Genomic DNA, 21,154 nt, shown 5'->3' with positions numbered 1-21,154 from the left:
TTGAGGATTGTTACGACTTGGATAAGGTTGACGCTAATAGTTCCCTAACGCACATGATCCATCCATAATTGTCTCAATTCGTGTGGGTGAGAACTACTGCGCGCAATCGTCCATTAGCTTTTTTATATATGACAAAATCACATCATATATGCACCCATTGGGAACCCTCTATTCCCACGAACATGTATACACACACACATTATATATATATATATATATGTATGTATGTATGTATGTATGTATAACTTCCGAGTTCGGATGGGGATGTCCTTAAAAGCCGACACTAATTGGCGTGTCGTGTTGTCTTGCATGCGGGTTCCCTTACATCAAAGGGTAAAGAGCTTCCAAGGATGCATGTTTTCCTGTTGGCCTCGTGTCCGATTGGAGCGTAACGTGCAAAGTAGGAAATAGCTTACAATATTTATTATCCATAACATTCCTTTCCCTTCATTTTTTTTCCCCCTCACGATCATATTCATGAAATAATTATCCATTTCTAATAAAAATCCACGCACGGATAAAATGGAATCCGATATTAGTTAACTCTCAAGGTGAGATTACTCTTTGTTAGTTATTAAATTTTTTATTATTAAATCCATAATTTTTTTGCCGATATTAAATTTATAATGAGTCTCTCTTATAATCGTCAAATAAATATGAATTTGTTAGTGGGTGGCAAGTTGGGAACACGTGGACGGCTCTGATGGGTCGAGAAGCATCACCCTCCTCTCCGTCTTTCTAAAAACGACGCCGGTTCTCCCCCATCGGGACAGCTCGGAACGACGTCAGAGCGGTCAAGTGGACCACACGCGCACGTGTCACACGTGCCTCCCGCTGCAGAGCAGAGCACGCCCTAGTGGCCCGACTCATGTGAAGGACTCGTCTGGCTTTGCCCTCCGACTCAGGCGATTAGTTGATTGATTATGGATAATAAATAATTAATGGACATGGAATCCTAATTACTAGGATGACATATACATGTCATATCGGCTCGTCTGGTCGGGCTCATATTCCTAACCGTGCCAGATGCTTTTGTCGACTATACCCCAAGAGTTCCGATCGACACATACGATGCAACGGCTTCACGTAAAATTCCTGTAATTCGTCATGCATCAAGATAAGTATCAAATAGCAGATAACATTCAGGTTTAAATCAGTCACCAACAAAATGCTGATGATATATTCGCATAAAAATAATCGAGTGCATGGGTAATCACAGGGGGTCCATATATATATATATATATATATAATCTGCTTGGCTTGCGTCCCTTATTTCAAATCACTTGATTGTAATAATACGTATATGTTATAATAATTGACTAAGGTTGGAGTCAAATTAAATGTCATTCTCAAATTTCATCACATACACTAATATCCTTCTTTCTTGGAAAGTTGCTCCAATAATATACTCATATGTTTGGATTATTTTTAGAGTGCTTTTAGAGTGGAAAATTAAATAATATTTAATGGTGAGACACTAATTTTATTCATTAGATATTTCAATATGAAATATTAGTCATTCATAATTTATATATTTTACCTATCAAATTGTAGTCATTCAACTATTAATTTCACAAATTTTGCCCACAATAGTTTGTACTTGTCAATCCCTCGTCCGATAGGTGGCCCAATTAAATCGACACACTCGTCCGCACGTGGACAATATGTAATCGGGTAATGAGCACAACTCGACTCTAATTAATCGGATTAAAACCGTACCAATAGATCGATTTTTTGCAACTACAATTTGGTATTATTTATTAATAGATGGATTGAAAAAAATAATATTCTATCATGAAACATAATCAACGTTCCATCCTAGAATTTACCCATATATATATTTCTAAAACTTCCCGATACCTTCAATTTCCGAGGTTTACAGAATGGGTTCAAGAGTCTGCAAATATTCCATATCCGTCCTCATTTAAAAAGAAAAATTATCCAAACAAAGAGAGTTTGAAGTACCTCAAAAGCCCTCCCCTCCAAATACCTCATTGGCCGTTCCAAAACTCCCATCCAAACATATTTAGAGATGACATTCTGTAGTAGAATGTAAATAATATTGCTAAATCTGCACATATCATACGTACAATTTAAGCAGAGTATCTCAGAAGGATTTACTGTAATTTATAAATTCTTATCCAGCATCAGAAGTAATTTAGGAAAATTGAGAAATTTTAATGTCATGTTATGCTATAATATGCAGGATGTGATGAACTATAAATTATCTGGCGGTGCGTGTATGCCCATATACATATGCGATTGCATTATAATTGTCATTTTTGAGATTTATGAAATTCAACCCGTATATAAAGTGTTTTCAATTATTTAAGAAAAGGTTTTGAAAAAGATTAATAGAAAAAGGGACTAGATAATGCATATGATCAAAATGCAAGGAATGTAAAAGACCTTATATAATTCATGCACCTTTGTAGGACGACCTGGTTCGAATTAAATTAGTCAGGATTCAATAGATTTTCAGATATTAAGATATACATAGAAAATACATTAAATATCTAATTAACGACTCTTGATTAGCTTTATGTTTTAGTAGATACTTGCACCACGATCTCATTAGAGTCATAGCGCACCTCTCATCCAATTCCATCTCTTTCCCCCATGATAAGTGTCGCCAATTCAATTTTATTCCAATATACGAAATGAAATAATTAACTTAAACATATTCAAAGAGGATGTAGCGTAAATAACTACAATATTCAAGTTTTGATGCCCGTAGTAGAACTACTCGTTCCCCTTAATCTAGTATTATAATTTTTATTTTATTATACTAATTTCATGAGACTCCATTATAAATTGAAATAATCTAAACGGAAGGAATGGCATTTTCGTAATAACGGGGGACAAGGCGAGGGCGAGGGCGAGGGCGAGGGCAGCAATCATAATTACAATTTTCCATTTTAATCTATCAGACATAGTACGATACACCTCGGGGCCTAGGAGATCTCAACACCTCACCGATGATCCCAATTTAGCATAGGAAACAACAAAAGATTTGATTAGATGCGATGCCGATGCCGGTGCCGATGCCTACCTACGTACCGTATGGAATCTCCCCCACCACCCCAAATGGAACATCCACCAGAGGGAGGGCATATTCGTCAAAATAATCACAAAATCCGCTTAGCTGGCAGTTATATTACTCCCGCAGTCTCGGGTACCGTCCCCACGGCGGGCCCACCAAAATTGTCAAAATTATCGCATTAATGTACCCATTATAATATCAACTATTTTACCTAAAAAATAAAAAATAATAAAAAAATAAAAGCATGCTTATTTTCTCCTCCAATTTTCGCTAATAACTATCTCATTAAATTTATACTCTTTTGAACCATCACAATATTTTTAGTACTAAATTAAATATTTCATAGCATTACTTGCACTATGTGTCTCACAACTAACCGAAAGTACTGAGTATTTGTAAGAATGATCATTGATCGTGATCTCATTGAAAAAATTTTCGATTTAGCTTCGATTCTTGTCAAAAGGAATTTCTTAGTCCAATTATCTCCTTAAACTTACGTGCCTCTATTATGATCCGAAAATTTTGATTGTTTTTCTTTTGTCTCTCTCTCTTTTTTTTTTTCATTTTTTGTTTGATAATAATAATAAACAATTTCGGACATTCACATATTCTCTCTCTTTCTCACTCTAGTTTACTTTTTTTTGTCTCTCTCTCTCTCTCTCTCTCTCTCTCTGTCTGTCTGTCCATCGTCGCTCGCTCGTGGTGTATGCATTGTTGCAGCTTCTTCTGTTGCTTCAGGGATTCCCACCCAACCTATTCTCCCCAAACGCAAAAACCCAAAAAGGAAAAGTTCTTGTGAGAGTTTGGTAGACAGAGAAATTCCACACCGAAGCTTCTAGAGAGAGAGGGGGCAGCCGCCGGTGATGTTCTTCGCCAGAGAGATGCGGACGCCGGCAATGCCGTGACCCTGCTTTGCTCTGCCGTAGTACCCTTTATGTAGGACCACAAGATGCACGAGGCGCTTGTGCTGGACAATACCAATCCTAGTGAGGCCTTACCGCTCTCGCCCACCAAGAAGAAGAAGGGCGAATCGGAGGAGAGCAGGGCTTTAACCCTAACGGATGAGGCTCAGGAGCCGCGCCCGCCTCCTCAGCCTCCGCTTCCGCCGCTGGAGTTCGTGATCAGCCAGGGCCGATCGCAACCCGGGACGCGGCGGGTCACCCCAACTACGACCTCCGTGAGCTCCGCCGCCGTGGAGAGGCTGCTCCCCAACGGGGATCTGTACATCGGGAGCTTCTCGGGCAATGTGCCGCACGGATCGGGGAAGTACCTGTGGGCGGACGGGTGCATGTATGAGGGGGAGTGGCGGAGGGGGAAGGCTTCCGGGAAGGGGAAGTTCTCGTGGCCGTCAGGGGCAACCTTCGAGGGGGAGTTCAAGACCGGCCGAATGGAGGGGACTGGGACTTTCGTGGGGCCAGACGGCGATATGTACAAGGGGTCGTGGAGCGGTGACCGCAAGCACGGGTATGGGCAGAAGCGGTACGCCAATGGCGACTCCTACGATGGCCTGTGGCGGCGCAACCTCCAGGACGGGAGGGGCCGCTACGTGTGGCGTAATGGGAACGAGTATGTCGGAGAGTGGAAGAACGGTGTCATTTCCGGGAGGGGAGTTCTGATCTGGGCCAATGGGAATCGCTACGACGGGCAATGGGAGAACGGAGTACCGAAGGGGAGCGGGGTGTTCACTTGGCCGGATAGGAGCTGCTATGTGGTCAATTGGAGTAAGGAACCGCAGTTGGAAGGTAGCTTTTACTGTGGCGATGGAAAGGAGCTGTGTTTGAGTGAGAATTTGGTCCTTGCTGCCACGATGAGGAAGAGGTCGAGTGTCGACGGTGCAAGGAATTTCCCTAGGATTTGCATTTGGGAATCAGATGGCGAGGCAGGGGATATTACGTGTGATATTATTGATAGCATAGATAAATCCGTGTTTTATCGGGATTTCAGGAAGGGGCGCCCGTGTTGCTTTAATGGTGGCAGCGAGGTGAAGAAGCCCGGGCAGACTATCTCCAAAGGGCATAAGAATTACGATTTGATGCTCAATTTGCAATTGGGTATCAGGTAATTCCCGAGTTTGATGGGTTTGATTGTTTCCGAGCTTGCGGATTCTTGGGTGTTGATTTTTGATGATTGATTTTGGTTTAGGTATACTGTGGGGAATAACGCATCATCCTCTCGGGAGTTGAAGCCGAGTGATTTCGATCCCAAGGAGAAGTTCTGGACAAAGTTCCCTCCTGAAGGATCGAAGCTCACGCCACCGCATCAGTCTGTGGAGTTCCGGTGGAAGGATTATTGTCCAGTGGTCTTCAGGCAATTGAGGAAGCTATTCCAAGTGGATCCTGCTGATTACATGCTTGCCATTTGCGGGAACGATGCTCTCAGAGAGCTTTCTTCTCCGGGAAAGAGTGGAAGCTTCTTTTACCTGACTCAGGATGATAGGTTCATGATCAAAACAGTCAAGAAGTCAGAAGTGAAGGTCAGTTGCTTCGAATTCGCCCTTGGAAGAGAAACAAAATGCGAATTTTGAAAAGTTAATTGCCATTTGATTTGGCATGATTACCTATACTTTTGTATTCTTTTCTTAACTTCCACTCTACTTAATCTGACAAAAATAATCATTTAAAAAGATGGGCTGATTAGATTGCAGCTTATGTTTTTTAGTTGATTGATGTTCAGGTTCTTATTAGGATGCTGCCAAGCTATTATGAACATGTTCGCAAGTATGAAAATTCGTTGGTCACTAAATTCTTCGGCGTGCATTGCGTCAAGCCTATAGGTGGCCAGAAGGTATGAGGCAAGGACAGAAGTCAAACCTGTTATGGATTAGCAGTTCCGTGTAGCTGGGGATTTTGCTATTAATAATTAATTGCATCTTCCGTTATTAAATTACAGACGCGATTTATCGTGATGGGCAATTTGTTTTGCTCGGAATACCGAATACATAGGCGATTCGACTTGAAAGGATCTTCACATGGCCGAATGACGGACAAGCCTGAGGGGGAGATTGATGAAACCACAACACTCAAGGACCTCGACCTGAACTTCATATTTCGCCTCCAAAGAGATTGGTTTCAAGAGTTCATCAAGTGAGTATTCTGGTCATCTAGCATTCTTTCCGCGTGGCATTTGTTTCTTCTCAGGACTTGGAAGTGATTCGTCATTGTCTTGTTGTCTAAATCAGGCAAATCGAAAGAGATTGCGAGTTCTTGCAATCAGAGGGAATAATGGATTACAGTCTGTTGGTTGGTCTTCACTTCCGAGATGACAACACATGCGATAAGATGGGGTTATCACCATTCCTGTTGCGATCTGGTAATTCATCATTTGAGATCTTTATAAGTACTTTCTGAATTGGGTGGTGGGTTTCTAGTGAGATGATAAACATCAAACTTGAAATTGACTGTTAACATATGCAGGCAAACAAGATTCATATCAAAATGAAAAGTTCATGCGTGGCTATCGTTTCCTTGAAGCTGAGTTGCAAGAAATGGATCGAGTTTTAGCTGGCGGGTATGGTTTCAAGCTTCTTGTTATCTTTTGCTATCTGGTTATTGGTGGTATTGATTAGTATGCTAATAATTGAGTGATCAGAGAATCTAGATGTTGAACTGGCTATACTATATTATCCCCACTGTATTATTCAATGAATTATCTAATGTACCGTCAAGAATAATTGAGAGTAGTTATTGCCGGTTATTGTCGCGCCTTTCTATTTTTTAGTGCAAATGAAATCGTAAAATTGATCTGCATACATATATGTATGTGTGTGCGTGTGTGTATTAATGTTGAATTATTAGTAATTTGGTTTATTTTTCTTGTGTATACTAAGATTGGTTTGCATGTTCTTTTACCAGGAAACCACTAATAAGATTAGGAGCAAACATGCCCGCACGAGCAGAGAGGATGGCTCGGAGAAGTGATTTCGACCAATATACCCATATGACTCCTTCAAGGAGTGGCGATATCTATGAAGTGGTTCTTTATTTCGGAATCATCGATATTTTGCAAGACTACGACATCAGCAAGAAGCTAGAGCACGCCTACAAATCGCTACAAGCGGATCCCACCTCAATCTCTGCGGTGGACCCAAAGCTCTATTCGAAGAGATTCCGGGATTTTATCGGGAGAATCTTCATCGAAGATGGGTAGTGTGACACCACAGAGAACTTGCTGGATTGAGATGAGATCATCGTTGCTATTGGGCAAGTGTCCAATTTTGGTGCAGCTGAAAGCCTCGGGTATTTGTATATCCTCCCCTTCCCATGTTTATCGGATCAAGAGAATATACCCCATGGCTCACTGCTTGGGCAAGTGCTGAGTGAGTTTTCATGCGGGAGGGTTGGGGCTGAATTTTGATGATCACAGCTCCTTGCAAAGGGGAAGGAAGGGGGACCAAATTATTGTACATTGGGGTGATGGCCTCAACCGAGAGAGGGAAAGGTCGTTCATTCTTGTTTCGTTTTTCCTCTTTTTTTTTTTTTTTTTGTTCTTTTAATCTTTTCACTGTGGTGAGTGTGATATTGAGATTTTTGGTGCAACCGAGGATTGCACGACATTGGATGGAAAGATAGGCATCGGGAAGTGAGAAAAATGTCCCCGTGCCACTTAGTAGTTGAAGAGAGGGAAAGGATTTCAAAGTTGAGGGAGGGGGATGATTTGACTGGGGAATAAGGGAATTGTACATACACTTTATATATATATATATACAGAAGGAAGGAACAGAATGCTATCATATCATAGCAGCCAGCCTCTAATTGAAATTCCATGAGAAAAATGGGATTGTTTTTGTTCTCTGAGATATTTCATTAAAGAAGAAGAAGAAGAAGAAGATATTGTTCATTCTATTTAGTATTTTACATGCCAACAGCTTCCATCTGCAGGAGGCCCCACTGGATCCCTCTCTCTGTGTCTCTTTTCTGTCAGCTCAGCTGATGGTGTTGCTGTCTGGAAGTGGGGGTGTTTCATTGATGGACAGGGATGGGGTCATATTGAATGTTGCTTTATTTATTGCAGTGAAAGGGCAAAGAGAAGTTGTATGGTATGAGCTGTGAAGTGAGTGAAGGCTTTGGCATCAAAAGCAGAGAAAGTATGAGAGAGGGGAGAGGCAAAAGCCTTCAATTACATTGTTGGCTGGCTGGCTGAGGTCTCTGTTTCTTCTTCCCCTTTTCTTTCTTTTTTTTTACACAACCAAACCCATCTCTCCTGTCCTTTTTCACTGTTTTCTGTTTGAATGCTTTACCTTTGTCTCATCAAAATTGAATTTTAATTTTTGACACCGAAAAAAGAAAACAAAGGGTAAAGGGAAAATCTCATCTGTTGGGGGCATTTGTGTCATTTTCGTAGAGATTATTGGGTGTATGACTTATACAGCAAAGCAAAGCTGTTATATATGTGTGTTATGTATGCAAGTCTGTATGCCTGCAAGTCTATTATTCACTGTGGACCGCACAGGTCAATGTGTGGGGGAGACAGGAAAGGAAAGTGAGGTTCCTTCCCCACACAACACCACAATTCCCCGTTGCTTTGCTCTGCCCTGTTTTCCTTTAAGCTTTAGTTAGTATGAATGAAATGGATTGGAACCCATACATACATTGACACACACTGCGTTCGAGTTCCACCTTTTTGACCATTCTCTTCCTGTTCATGTTTTGGCTCACTCACTCAACCAACCAAACCTGTCTGTCTCCCCTCCTGCTTTTGACAAGTTCCACCTCGTTTCTCGATCGGTTTTCCGATCCGGCTATTCGCCGTGCTCAACTATCGATCCAGCTGATCGGATCAGATGGGATCAATGTTAGTTTCATTTATCTTACTCTTAACATGATCGTCGGGCCAATCAGTCGACAGGGTGCTGGTCGGATAGTTGATTTCCGATCTATGATGGGTTTCATAGCGGTCGCACGTCGCAGAAGACGGTCGAATTTTCGGACAGTAATAAAGAAGCAAACAATGTTTTTGGACATGGGACTGAAATCTACGCTATTCGAGATGCCCATTTGAATTTGTTTAATTAATTAAACATTGTTCTGATGCCTTCTGAAAATCTTTTAGCACAGTGCTCTAATTACTAAAAAGTAAAAGACATTATTAATATTACATTATTAAAATTTAGATTGGATTCTTAATTCACAGGAGACAGGAGAGGCCTCGGGAACAAGAGAGGAAGATCCTTTGGAGATCTGTAGCCCTATGACACTGAAATATTAATTCCGATTGTTAATTATTATGATTAGTCCTTTGTGCACAACAATGAAACCTTTTTGTCTGGGAAACATCACGGAATTATGATAATATTTATTTATTTATATATATATTCACTCTGAAAAAGTTTGTCTCGTAATTTTCTAGAATCTTATTTATCGTTTATTTATTTACCGTTACAAAAAAAATTGCTTAACTCTTGATATGATTCAGCAAGTTTCACAGTTTAAGCATTAATTCTCCCATCTTTCTCGCATTTAAGGATGACGAAATGGGTCAATCGAGTTACTTTAATCCATGTGCTTGATTAGCTCATAGACCAGTGCGATCACGTTTGAGTAAGTCGTCTATGACGGTGTCAAACTGCCAGCACGTCTTTGCTTATTATAACGGATGTGGCCGTTGCAGTGCACGAATGAAGTGGTTGGGAGGACGATTCAATTCGGAAGATATTGCTATTGTTATGAGATAGATGTATGGTGTATATATAATTATCACGTTGACCCCAATGTCTTTGGTCTGTTTTCCGCGATATATTCAATAAAGAGTTAGACTAAATATAAATATAGCCATGTCTGCAAAGCGCGTTGATTCCAATAAAGTCTGCGTATGTGTATATATATATATAATGTATAAGAGCAACATTGACGGATTCTTATCTGAAAATTATAAGTTATGATTAATTATTTTGAGCATATACTTTCAACAAGTAATAACCACATGACAACACCATTTCCATAACGACTCATCAATGGTTGTTTGAAAAAAAAATGAAAACAAAAGAAACAGGAAAAAGAAAAAGCAAAAATAAGCGTAGAAAGCGTTCCCTCGTAATATAGACATCATTGCAAATAATGCTCATTAAATATTTCAAAAGTAAGTTTTTTTCTTTTCTGAATAAAATGATGGACAACAGTTATATCAATATTGTTATCCCCATTACGCAATATTCGGGCTTTCGTGTTCAACTGTGAACATATCAGACGAATTGAATAACCATCACAAGCACTGGTCCTGTTAGCTTAGCACCATCAGGAACTCAATATACCCGTTAGCGTAACATCACCAGAGACCTAATATAGTTCACAGAAATCGGAATTGACCCTAAGTCCAAGTCAAAAAGCCTACTCTAGCATATGTCCCCGGAAGGATTCGGACTCGAGACTTGAGAATTTCCAAACCACATGAGAGTTAATTTAGAATTAATAGGCCATCACCCTAATAGTATTTCAAAAGTAAGTTGTGATTATTTTCTTCTATGGGCCACTGGTCGGGCCATACATTAATCCATATTCATACACTAGAGTTACTTTATAAGTACGTGTTATGAAAATATCGGACCTATAGCCTACTCTATAGTTTCCAAAATTGATCAAGTCAAAGGAATTTGAGAAATCTAAAAGATATTATTAAGTCACAAGTGAACTCCGGAGAATGGTTTAACCTTAACAGGACTTCACAATGAATCAGTTAAATTGGGTAAGTTTTACTGAGAAGAGGATTCAGTGCAGCAACGTTCGATTAGGAATTCTTATCATCTGCGGGGCTTCGTCTGCTTTGTATCCCTAAATGTTTGGGCTTGACAGATCCAATTATAAGTGAAACCTGAGCAGGTCGTGACATGGGTTAAGTTGGGCCATGGGCTGCATTAGTCAATCCATTAGTTTGAGTTTGACTCGTGGCCAGCCCATTAGCTCCCCTCATGGCCTTCCGGGCCATATTCTATTAGTAAAATTCACTCAAAAATTTTTTATTAGTAAATCTTTACTAATAATCTGTTTGTTCCGACCAACTTCTCTTTATATGCTGTAATCATCCTTTATCAATTATGGATCTCACGAAATGTTGTTTTGCTTGTAGGTAAACCAACAGACCTCCACGAAACCATCAAGAGATTCAAAAGGTCTTTCATGGAGTACAACAGGAGTGGACACAACATAAACCAAGGAGAAGGAAACTCATATACACAACCCCTGCAACTAACAGAATCACAAATACCCACAGGGCATGAATGGTTCATCATCAACATAGATATAGCCTGGAACATCAGCAGATCATGTCTCTCAGGCGTGATACAACACCCGAATAGCTCACCAATACTTTCATGGTTTCAGATCTCCAATCAAGACAAGCCGCTTCAGGCACATGCTCGAGCAGCTCTCCTCGCCCTTACATTAGCTACAAGAAGAGGAATGACGAAGATTTGTTTACGAAGCGATGCCTTACTACTTGTTGACGCCATTTTGCACCCCCATAACTCCCCGTGGGAGATTAGTAACGTAATAGCGGATATAACTTCCATTCTCAAACTCTTTTCGGATTAATTATATTCATGGCTTTCTAGGACTGATAATCCCCTTGCTCATGACTTGGGCCAATTTGGCTCAGTGTTAAATTTTGATTTACTATGTACTTTTGAATGGTACCCAAATCTAGATCCATTGTCTTTTGTAATTTCTACTTTCTCATTAATGAAATATTTTATTCAAGGAAAAAAAAAATCTGTTTGTTCCAGCCCGGCCCCTTGATCTATATGCTAGTGTGGTAATCGAGTGATCCTTGTGCTCGACTGATTTGTTTAAGGGATACGCTTGTTCATTTCCAAAACTAATAGATCCGAGAAAGACAGAATCAATGTATCCTTTGCGTCTTCATATTCTGAACACATAAGTTTCAATCAGTCTCGATGCTTCTCAGCTCGCAGCGGAAGCAAAGTTTCAACATCTCGGTAGAATGCATATATGTGACCTCAAAGAAAGGCCGAAACTACAAATAATCAATGTTAGAAAAACCCCGAAAGAGAATGAAAATAGGAAATGAATATACATTTGATCGTTTTCATATCTCAGGACAGAAGCCACAAGTTGATAATTACTGACAGCGCAAGCATGGTAATCCCCCATCTCCCGATTAACGATCTCAAGCCATTCGTTCCGCCGCATATGAGCTTGTTGTCATGGTACGTGCATACTGATTGGTTCCTGAAACCATATATGATCGATTGCTGGTTCAGTTGAACTCAATGAATCCATAATGAGACACACGTACATGCATAACGTAATTCAGTTGGGGATATGGATTACTAACCGGCCTGAGCAGAAGGTGATGACATAGTCGGTGCCGGAGCACGTAAAGATGCTGGTCGGGTCATCGTAGGCATAACTATATGCTGTCGGGCAGGCCTCCTTGAACTTCTTGGAATAGTATGTGGGCTGACAGGTTACGGGATTGCCATACACGCCTCTGCAGCAATACTCGTCCGTATCGAACACATCACAGGCGCTTCTGCACGCCACGACCTTCCCGTTCACCTTAACTGCCAACTCAGACGGGCAGCTCGTCCTCAGGTCCGCAACACACCCGGCAGTGCTACAATTCCCCTTCCCATTGATCGGGGTCACCTTCATGGGGATGTTGAACCCGTCCACAAGGCTCACGTCGTAGAAGTCAAGCGCTGCCAGAGTGAACTCCGACAGGGTCGCCGGGGTCTTGCCCGAGGCCGAGCACTTGATGGTGTCTCCGCAGGCACCTGTCTGGCAGGTGCCATTCCCGTTCCTGTCAAAGCTGCAACCTGTCCGGCCCCATATGCGGCCCGACCAGCCCACTGGAGCCGTGAAGACGATGGACTGCCCCGTAGTCAGCGCAAAACCCCCACCACCGAAGTTCTCCCCGGGAGTGATCCCCGGCCAGACCGTCTCTTTGCAGTTGTTGATAATGGTGAAGATCCTGGCTGACCGTGCCGGTCTCGGTCCTGTTGCCGGTATTGCAATCACTCATCAGTTTCGATTCTAAAATATCATGAAGGAATATATATGTGTGTGTGGGTGCTTTTCTTTTGGTAAAAATGAATATTGATGCTTATTAATTAATTAGGGTCAGCTAGGAAAGGAATTTAATCATCTGAACTGTCTAAGATATATAGTTGGCCATGATGCTAATGTGATGTTCTCTACATATAGCAATATGGACCGTTGTCATATGTACAAAGGCAAACAGTGGGCATATATACTATGCACAGTCTTATTCTTATATAAACAAAAAATAAAAATTACACCGAGAAATTTACTCTCATAACGGCATCTATTTCTATCTGACGTACAACTGAACGTACGAGGATTAATAAGGTTCCGGACAAGAAAGAGGTTCACGAAAAATACCCGATGAAACAAAAATTAGAATGAACAAAAGAAGGGGTGTGAGCAGGTTAAGATGAGCTGCCATATCTGATGGATCACTTGCAGTCTCTGACCAATACAGTTATCTCTCAGTTTCCTCTGTTTCTGAGTATTTGGGCAAGTATAAGGAATTGAACACCGCGGAGTAGAATGTGATTGGAGAAGTAATATAGAGAGAAGACAAGATGAAATGAAGAAGAAGAAGAAGAAGAAGAAGAAGGAATACGTGTGGAGGTAGAGAAGATTAAAGGATTTGGTACATTGCCTCTCAGTAGGAAAAGCTAAGCTTTGTTGCAAAGATTAAGCAGATTCTTTTCCTCGTCACTTGTTCTTTCCCCTACCAGCTGCTCAACGAAATGTTTAGTTTGTTTCCTCCGAGTTCATTCACCTGATACGCTTTCCATTTCTTCCTTCCTAAAAAATTATCTTCCCAAACCACGAGGTATGATACAGTTAAAAATTACGCTCCACATGAACATACTTTACCTGTTGTAGCGTGCGGATTCAAAACTCACTCGAAGCATCTTTTGAATAGGGCAGGGGCGATAATCGAACAAAGATTAATGTAAGCGAATAGGTTGAGAAAATCTCGTGATCTAATTGGAATAAATAAATAATATAAAATAAATTTCCCACACCAATGAGCAACGTACAACAACGAGAAACATAGATTTAATCAGACAGAACAGATGAAGGGCCGGGCCTGCTATGCTCTGTCCATTGGGCTTTTATTGGGCCAACTTGGGCTTTCACATGATATTTAGGTCTAACACTACATATTACCCTGTCTAAAAACAGAATAATAGAAGAAAGAAGAACAAGACACAGCACCAACGTATGTCTTCTATATGAATTGTATAATTGTCCAAGTATGGCTAACTGTAATATGCATTATCTTCAGCAATTGTCATGAATAACATATGGCCGGTTCATGATTAATCAATTTATCAGGGAAATTGTAACAAAATCCAAATCTTACTAATCGTTGCGCAACTTGTTTGCTACTGTATTCAAAGAACTTGACAACAATCGAGATATGCACGCACTTCATTGTGCTGGTGGTTATTATGGTGTAAATTTAATTGAAGAATTAGGGGCTATAAATCTTAAATCCTACATGCAACAATGGACATATCTATATACGTCGAGTACAATGAAAAGATGGGGTCTTTGTAGAGTAAAGTACAGAAAAGGGATAAATAAAATCTAGCTAGCCACTCAAATGGGACTTATTGAAGTAAAAAGGGTTACGCATAGTTGAGACAATCATGATTATCAGAGCAAGGAGATGCAAACTCAGTTAACATCAAAGAGGCATATATGTATATATATGTATGTATATATATATTAGTAATAGAATTGACAAGTCCATGTATATAACAATATTATTAGGCAAACCCTATAGCTAGAAAGGGGGGAAGATGAAATTGATTAAATCGATCCTTTTGTAAAGCCAGTTGGCACACGTGTGGGACTAATCATGTTAAGCACCAATGCCCCAAACCCCTAGCAATCATTCCCCTCATTTCTCCGGGATCCCCCACACAACCTTGCTATTTTGTTCACAATTAAAAGACTTCCAAACACATATTCCCTAGCTACTTTGTCAATGTCTTTATATTCTTTCTCAAGAAAACAAAATTCATGAATTTTCCTCAGTTGTATTTAGATAATTAATTACAAATTTATTTACTTAAATGTAGATGGTCTTCTCTTGGGTATAAGATTTCAAAATTCACCGAGAATACTTTGCGGTAAGAATAAGTTGACTTCTAAATGAGGATCAATCTCACTCTCTTAGTCACTAGTTACTCACTGAATATACTTTGTAGTAAGAGTAAGCGAACTCTTGAATAAGGATCAGTCTCATTGTTAGTCAGTAATTTGGGAATAACTTGTGATATTATAAATAAAAAGGAAGTTTTAGATACGACTTACGAGCAATTGATACGTATAAGCCCAAAATACAAGGCAATAAAGCTTTGCAGACGAAGGCGTGTTTTAGTATCTTATCAAACTCTCTCCAGCGGATTCGTTATATGCACGTAAAAAAGAAGAAGAAAAAAGCGCAAATAAGAGGCAAATGATTTGCTCCCAAGCTCGTTAGTTATTACAATAACAGCTTGGACATGGATGAGCGTGGTCATGATGATATATATTAGCTAGGTTTTTTCTTTTTTTTTTCCTCCAGTTACAAGAGAAGCTCGTGAACCTAATATAATGAAGTAAAAATTCTAATAACTAATAAAGAGACACGGATAGTCATACCAAGTATGAAACCCGAAACCTTTTAATTACGAGATAAGAGTTGCATTATTACGGTACACCTTGTTTCGATAAAAAAAAAAATTTTCTTTGCACTCTTTTCTTGCATTTTTTGTTGAAACCTGTCTTTCATATTTCTCTTTCATTTTATAGATGAAAATCACAATTCAAGGGATTTGTGATCCAAGCATCGAACGTTGGTGGGTCAGCAGCCGCTCGTGCAGTGCATGGGAGCCCGGGTCTACGAGCTGCCTGTCAAGCCTAACTAAATTCATAAAGGAAAAAAAAAGTATATATATTTATTTAATATCTTTCGGGAACCCATAAAAAAAATTGTAATTATAAATAGAGAAATGGGCTATCCCCTACCATTGAGGACTAAATCATCATGTCACCCTCGACAGAAATAAAGCAAGCCTAAAAAGAAAGTGCCTTTACCCTAAAATTTCCTTTTCTAAAATTGTATCTAGACATAACACATAAGTCGGCCTTCAAAGCCCCCACTTAATTCTCTGCAAATGGTAGAAACAATGTATGTACATAGTCGATGCACAACCGCTATCAAAATTCACTGACATGGATTGGTTAAAGTAATACAATATTTATTCTCCTTAAATAAAGTTTATGATTTGAGTTTTGTAATGGTGAAAATTCATACCAGTAAAGTTTTACTCCTTAGTGAATATAGTCAATTGGTCTCTGTAATACTAGGGTGCACGCCGCGAAAAAAGTAAAATCTCACGTTCGAGTTTTGAGAATGGAAAGGAATTTGTACTTTATTAATTTTATCTCTTAGTGGGTCGATCCAGCTCAAATTAAATTAATCACGACCTAAGGTTTCCAAATACTATGTTGCACATAAAAAAAATCAATTCAAGGTTTTTTTAATTACAAATGAGGTTTATGAACTTAATATAATGAATAGAAATTTTAATATTTAATAAAAGGGTATAAGTAGTTCAATTATGAGAATTGAATATGAAATCTCTTGATTATCAAAGCAGGGCATGTGCCACTGTGCTACACTGTTTTTCTTCCATTTAAGTCCTTGAGTTATATGGATGTATGTGATTAAGTTTTCAGCTTTTAGGTTGGGGGGATTTCATTTTCATGGAAAAGGCAAATATTTAGAGGGGTAAAAGAAAAAAAAAGTGAGAATGTGTAATAATTATATTTATGCATGTACACATATATATGTGTGTGTACTGTGAGAGTCTTTGCATGTAATACATACGAGTGTGTGTACTGTGAGAGTCTTTGCATGTAATACATACGAGTGTGTGTGGACACTCTCGTGTCCCCACATAAGGTTTTAATCAATTATTGCTCACAAATAAAATTTATAAAAGAGGGCTGACAGAGCAACTCCTTTAGCAGAATGCCAATACAGGGAGCATATTAGCTCTCTATATATCTCTGTTTATAAGCGCTTTCGTTCCTTCACAATCATCCTTCCCCCTCAATCCCCCGGCTAGCTAGCTCTTCCTTCAGTTATGGCTTCTGAGAAGGTTGAGACCGTCGTCGCGGGAAACTATGTTGAGATGGAACGAGAAGAGGGCAACCTGAAATTCACGAAGGGCAGGCTGTCGAGGCTCTTCTGGCACGGCGGTTCAGTCTACGATGCTTGGTTCAGCTGTGCTTCTAATCAGGCAATAAAAACACTTACAACTCCCCCAATCACCCCACACAAAAAAAGAAAAAAAGACAGACCATTTCCAGTATTTTCTATTTTTCGATCTTCATGGAAAATGAATAACTAAGTGTATCTATATGGCATATGGCAGGTTGCACAGGTGCTGCTGACGCTGCCGTATTCATTCTCACAACTTGGGATGGTGTCAGGGATTCTGTTTCAGGTCTTCTATGGTTTGATGGGCAGTTGGACTGCTTATCTCATCAGTGTCCTCTATGTTGAGTACCGAACCCGTAAAGAGAGGCAAAAAGTCGATTTTAGGAACCATGTTATTCAGGTGAAATTTTATATATTTTCATTGATTAAATCACTATCTAGTTTTTTTTTTTGGGGTAGAAATCGCTATCTAGTTTGATGATTAATTAATTGATGTAACAAATAAATAATTAATTACTTACAGTGAGTTGATTTAATTGAATTTTGACTTCGATCAGTGGTTTGAAGTTCTTGATGGGCTGCTGGGAAAACACTGGAGGAACATAGGCCTCTTTTTCAACTGCACCTTCCTGTTATTCGGATCCGTCATTCAGTTGATTGCCTGCGCGAGGTAAATACCGATCGAACAACAAATGCATCGGTTTCTTTACAATTCTGATATCAAAACTAGATGATAGTTAATTGTCGGTTTTTTTTCCGTTTTTTATCCCAAAAAAACTAATAAGGGGAAATAAAAGACTCTGTCGGATAACATTTTTTCGATATATAATGTCTAAGTCGTTTCTTTAATGATATGATATGTTGGAGGTGTATGGGAGGATATATATATATTAAGTTGTTGGAATAATGGGTCTGTCGTTTCGATTGATCAGTAACATATACTACATAAACGACAACCTGGACAAGAGGACTTGGACGTACATATTTGGGGCGTGTTGTGCGACGACAGTGTTCATCCCGTCCTTCCACAATTATAGGATATGGTCTTTCCTTGGCCTTCTCATGACCACTTACACCGCTTGGTATCTCACCATTGCCTCACTTCTCCATGGTCAGGTAATGAATAACTTGTTTGCTAATCATATATTTACTAGTTTCTTTACTCTTTAATCTAATCATACAATTTACACATAACTATTATATTTTTCTTCTTTAACAATTTTTTTTTCCTTTCTAATTATAAATCATAAGATTGAGGGAGTGAAGCATTCGGGGCCCTCCTCAATGGTGCTCTACTTCACTGGGGCCACTAACATCCTCTATACCTTCGGGGGACATGCTGTCACGGTGTAAGTAGTACTGTCTTCTCTTCTCCAGATTCATTATTAATTATACTAACAGTAATAAATCAGTCATTAATTTATGCATTTTGACTATCGATAATTATAATTTGAAGAAAAAAAATTAAAATTGGCTCGTGTACGTAATGTAGGGAGATAATGCACGCGATGTGGAAGCCGCAGAAGTTCAAGATGATATATCTTTTTGCAACGGTGTATGTGCTGACCCTAACGCTGCCCTCGGCATCGGCCGTGTATTGGGCGTACGGGGATCTGCTCCTGACTCACTCCAATGCACTCTCTTTGCTCCCTAAGACCCGGTTTAGGGACACCGCCGTTGTCCTCATGCTCATTCATCAGGTATATATGAATGGCACAGGCATACCCCATGCGCATGACTGCGCAAGTATATATTGATCTCAGACTGTCCATAAGATCAATCCCATATAATTATAATGAAGAGTGCTGAAATTCGATGTATTATGTGTGCAGTTCATCACATTCGGGTTTGCGTGCACGCCGCTCTACTTTGTGTGGGAGAAGTTCATAAGGGTGCACAACACCAAGAGCCTGTTCAAGAGGGCGCTGGCAAGGCTGCCGGTGGTGATCCCCATATGGTTCCTTGCCATCATATTCCCATTCTTTGGCCCCATCAACTCCACCGTGGGGTCCCTCCTCGTCAGCTTCACTGTGTACATCATCCCAGCCCTGGCCCACATGATCACTTTTGCTCCTGCTCCGGCTAGAGAGGTAACTAATATACATTAATCACGTCCACATCCCGAACGAACGAGATGAATCGTTTTTAGTGCGCATATATCTGTTGCTTATTGATTGATCGTGATCGGTTATTGCAGAACGCGGTGGAGAGGCCACCTTCGTTCCTCGGAGGGTGGGCGGGTCACTACTGCGTCAACGTGTTTGTGGTGGGGTGGGTGCTGATCGTCGGGTTCGGATTCGGAGGATGGGCGAGTATGATCAACTTCGTTCACCAAATCGATTCCTTTGGTCTCTTCACGAAGTGCTACCAGTGCCCTACTTCTCCTCCCGCTCACAAGGCTTGAACCCATATTGAGGCTATAGAATTCTTCTTTAATTTACTTCCATATATATATATATATATATATAATATTTCCCCCAAAAAAAATTTAACAATGATCAATATATATATATATTGTAAGGGTGTAAAGAGATTGGCTTTTTTTCTTGTGACTTTTTTTCCTTTTCTTGGTCACTCTCTCTCCTCTTCTTTTTTTTTTCTTGTGACTTTTTTTCCTTTTCTTGGTCACTCTCACTCCTCTTCTTTTTTTTTTCTTTTTCTTTTTTCCTTATGTTTCGGATAATCAGATGTATGGATCGATGTGGACCATTGGATCACCTTATATAGGCCGTTATGTCATGCGTGTTCATCATCGTTAGATCATGATGTTCTGGAAATTATGCCATTGCCCCCAACTTCTTTTTCCCTTATTTTTTATTAGAAATTTCTGAAAATTCCGACAGCACTTTATAATTGCGTAGACATTTATTTCAATTACATCGAGTTGCTCGCCACAATTGACCGCATGAGCCGTAGCAACTTGGTACATAATATATCGAAGACAGCGGAAACGTAGTGATATAGTCATCACCTTTGGCTCACATGATAAATATTAGATGGACAATTATCATATGTTACAACTATATCTCTGAAAAAAACCTCTAGAGATTAAGACTAAGATGTGCATATGTTCCTATGTTAATACTTAAAAAGAAAAAATTGCATCATATATCCCAACTTTTACATGTTGTCTTATTTTTATTCTAACTTCGATTTTTTCCCTAAAGTATCATAACGTTAATGGTTTGGTATCAAATCTATCCTCCTATAAACATTCCGTCCATTTTAACAGAAATGCTGACGTGGCATGTTAATTGCATGACGGTGCGGACGTGGAGAGTGTGTGGATCCCAATACAAGGAAAAAATAACACAATGTATCCCAACCTTTTACTATTTTCTCAATTTTATCCAAACTTTTTTGTTTTTCTCAATTTTATCCTAATCTTTTCATAATTTCTCAAATTTATCCCAACCTGTTAGGATAATATTGAGAAAACAGTAAAAACTTGGGATAAAACCGAGAAACTATCAAAATGTTGGGATAAAATTGAGAAAGTATCAAAAGGTTAGGATAAAATCGAGAAGCAACAAAATTGTCGGGATATATGGTGTAATTTTTCCCTTATATCGGGACCCACACACTCTTCACGTCAGCTCCATCAGGCAATTAACGTGTCACGTCAACATTTCGGTCAAAAATGGACAGAACTTCTATGGTGAGATAGATTTGAAACCAAATTATTAACGTTAGTATACTTCAAAAAAAAATCGACATTCGAATAAAACTAAAATAATATATAAAGGTTGTGATATACTTATAAATAATATATAATAAAAATCAGATGAAAGTGTGGAACGACTTATATAGAAGAAGTAATATATGACAACTCAAACTAGCTCATGGCCTATTAGAAGAAGAAGACGTTCCAATGGGATCCTCGCTGATAGAAAAAAATTGCAT

At 39.5% G+C, this 21,154-nt stretch overlaps 3 protein-coding genes across 3 annotated transcripts; 2 read left to right on the top strand and 1 right to left on the bottom strand.

The window, feature by feature from the left end:
- Positions 1–3,667: 3,667 nt before the first annotated feature.
- LOC116203011 (phosphatidylinositol 4-phosphate 5-kinase 2) lies at positions 3,668–7,882 on the top strand. The gene is made up of 7 exons (XM_031534656.1): positions 3,668–5,101; positions 5,186–5,516; positions 5,717–5,827; positions 5,933–6,126; positions 6,222–6,352; positions 6,457–6,550; positions 6,895–7,882. Exons 1-7 carry the CDS (start codon positions 3,993–3,995, stop codon positions 7,187–7,189), a joined length of 2,265 nt encoding a protein of 754 aa, XP_031390516.1. The 5' UTR covers positions 3,668–3,992; the 3' UTR covers positions 7,190–7,882.
- A 3,983-nt stretch (positions 7,883–11,865) lies between these two features.
- Positions 11,866–13,598, bottom strand: LOC116203032 (pathogenesis-related thaumatin-like protein 3.5). The gene is made up of 3 exons (XM_031534692.1): positions 13,399–13,598; positions 12,329–12,992; positions 11,866–12,222 (listed from the first exon to the last, which is right to left on the bottom strand). The coding sequence occupies exons 1-3, from the start codon at positions 13,460–13,462 to the stop codon at positions 12,087–12,089; spliced, it is 864 nt and encodes a 287-aa protein (XP_031390552.1). The 5' UTR covers positions 13,463–13,598; the 3' UTR covers positions 11,866–12,086.
- A 3,453-nt stretch (positions 13,599–17,051) lies between these two features.
- Positions 17,052–20,028, top strand: LOC116203016 (auxin transporter-like protein 3). Its single transcript, XM_031534666.1, has 8 exons — positions 17,052–17,330; positions 17,466–17,651; positions 17,809–17,921; positions 18,184–18,367; positions 18,503–18,600; positions 18,744–18,951; positions 19,084–19,341; positions 19,449–20,028. Exons 1-8 carry the CDS (start codon positions 17,175–17,177, stop codon positions 19,653–19,655), a joined length of 1,410 nt encoding a protein of 469 aa, XP_031390526.1. The 5' UTR covers positions 17,052–17,174; the 3' UTR covers positions 19,656–20,028.
- The last annotated feature ends 1,126 nt before the right edge of the window (positions 20,029–21,154 follow it).

The sequence above is a fragment of the Punica granatum genome, chromosome 4, assembly GCF_007655135.1.
Source record: "Punica granatum isolate Tunisia-2019 chromosome 4, ASM765513v2, whole genome shotgun sequence".
Lineage (NCBI taxonomy): Eukaryota > Viridiplantae > Streptophyta > Magnoliopsida > Myrtales > Lythraceae > Punica > Punica granatum.
This window is presented reverse-complemented; position numbering and strand designations above follow the sequence as displayed.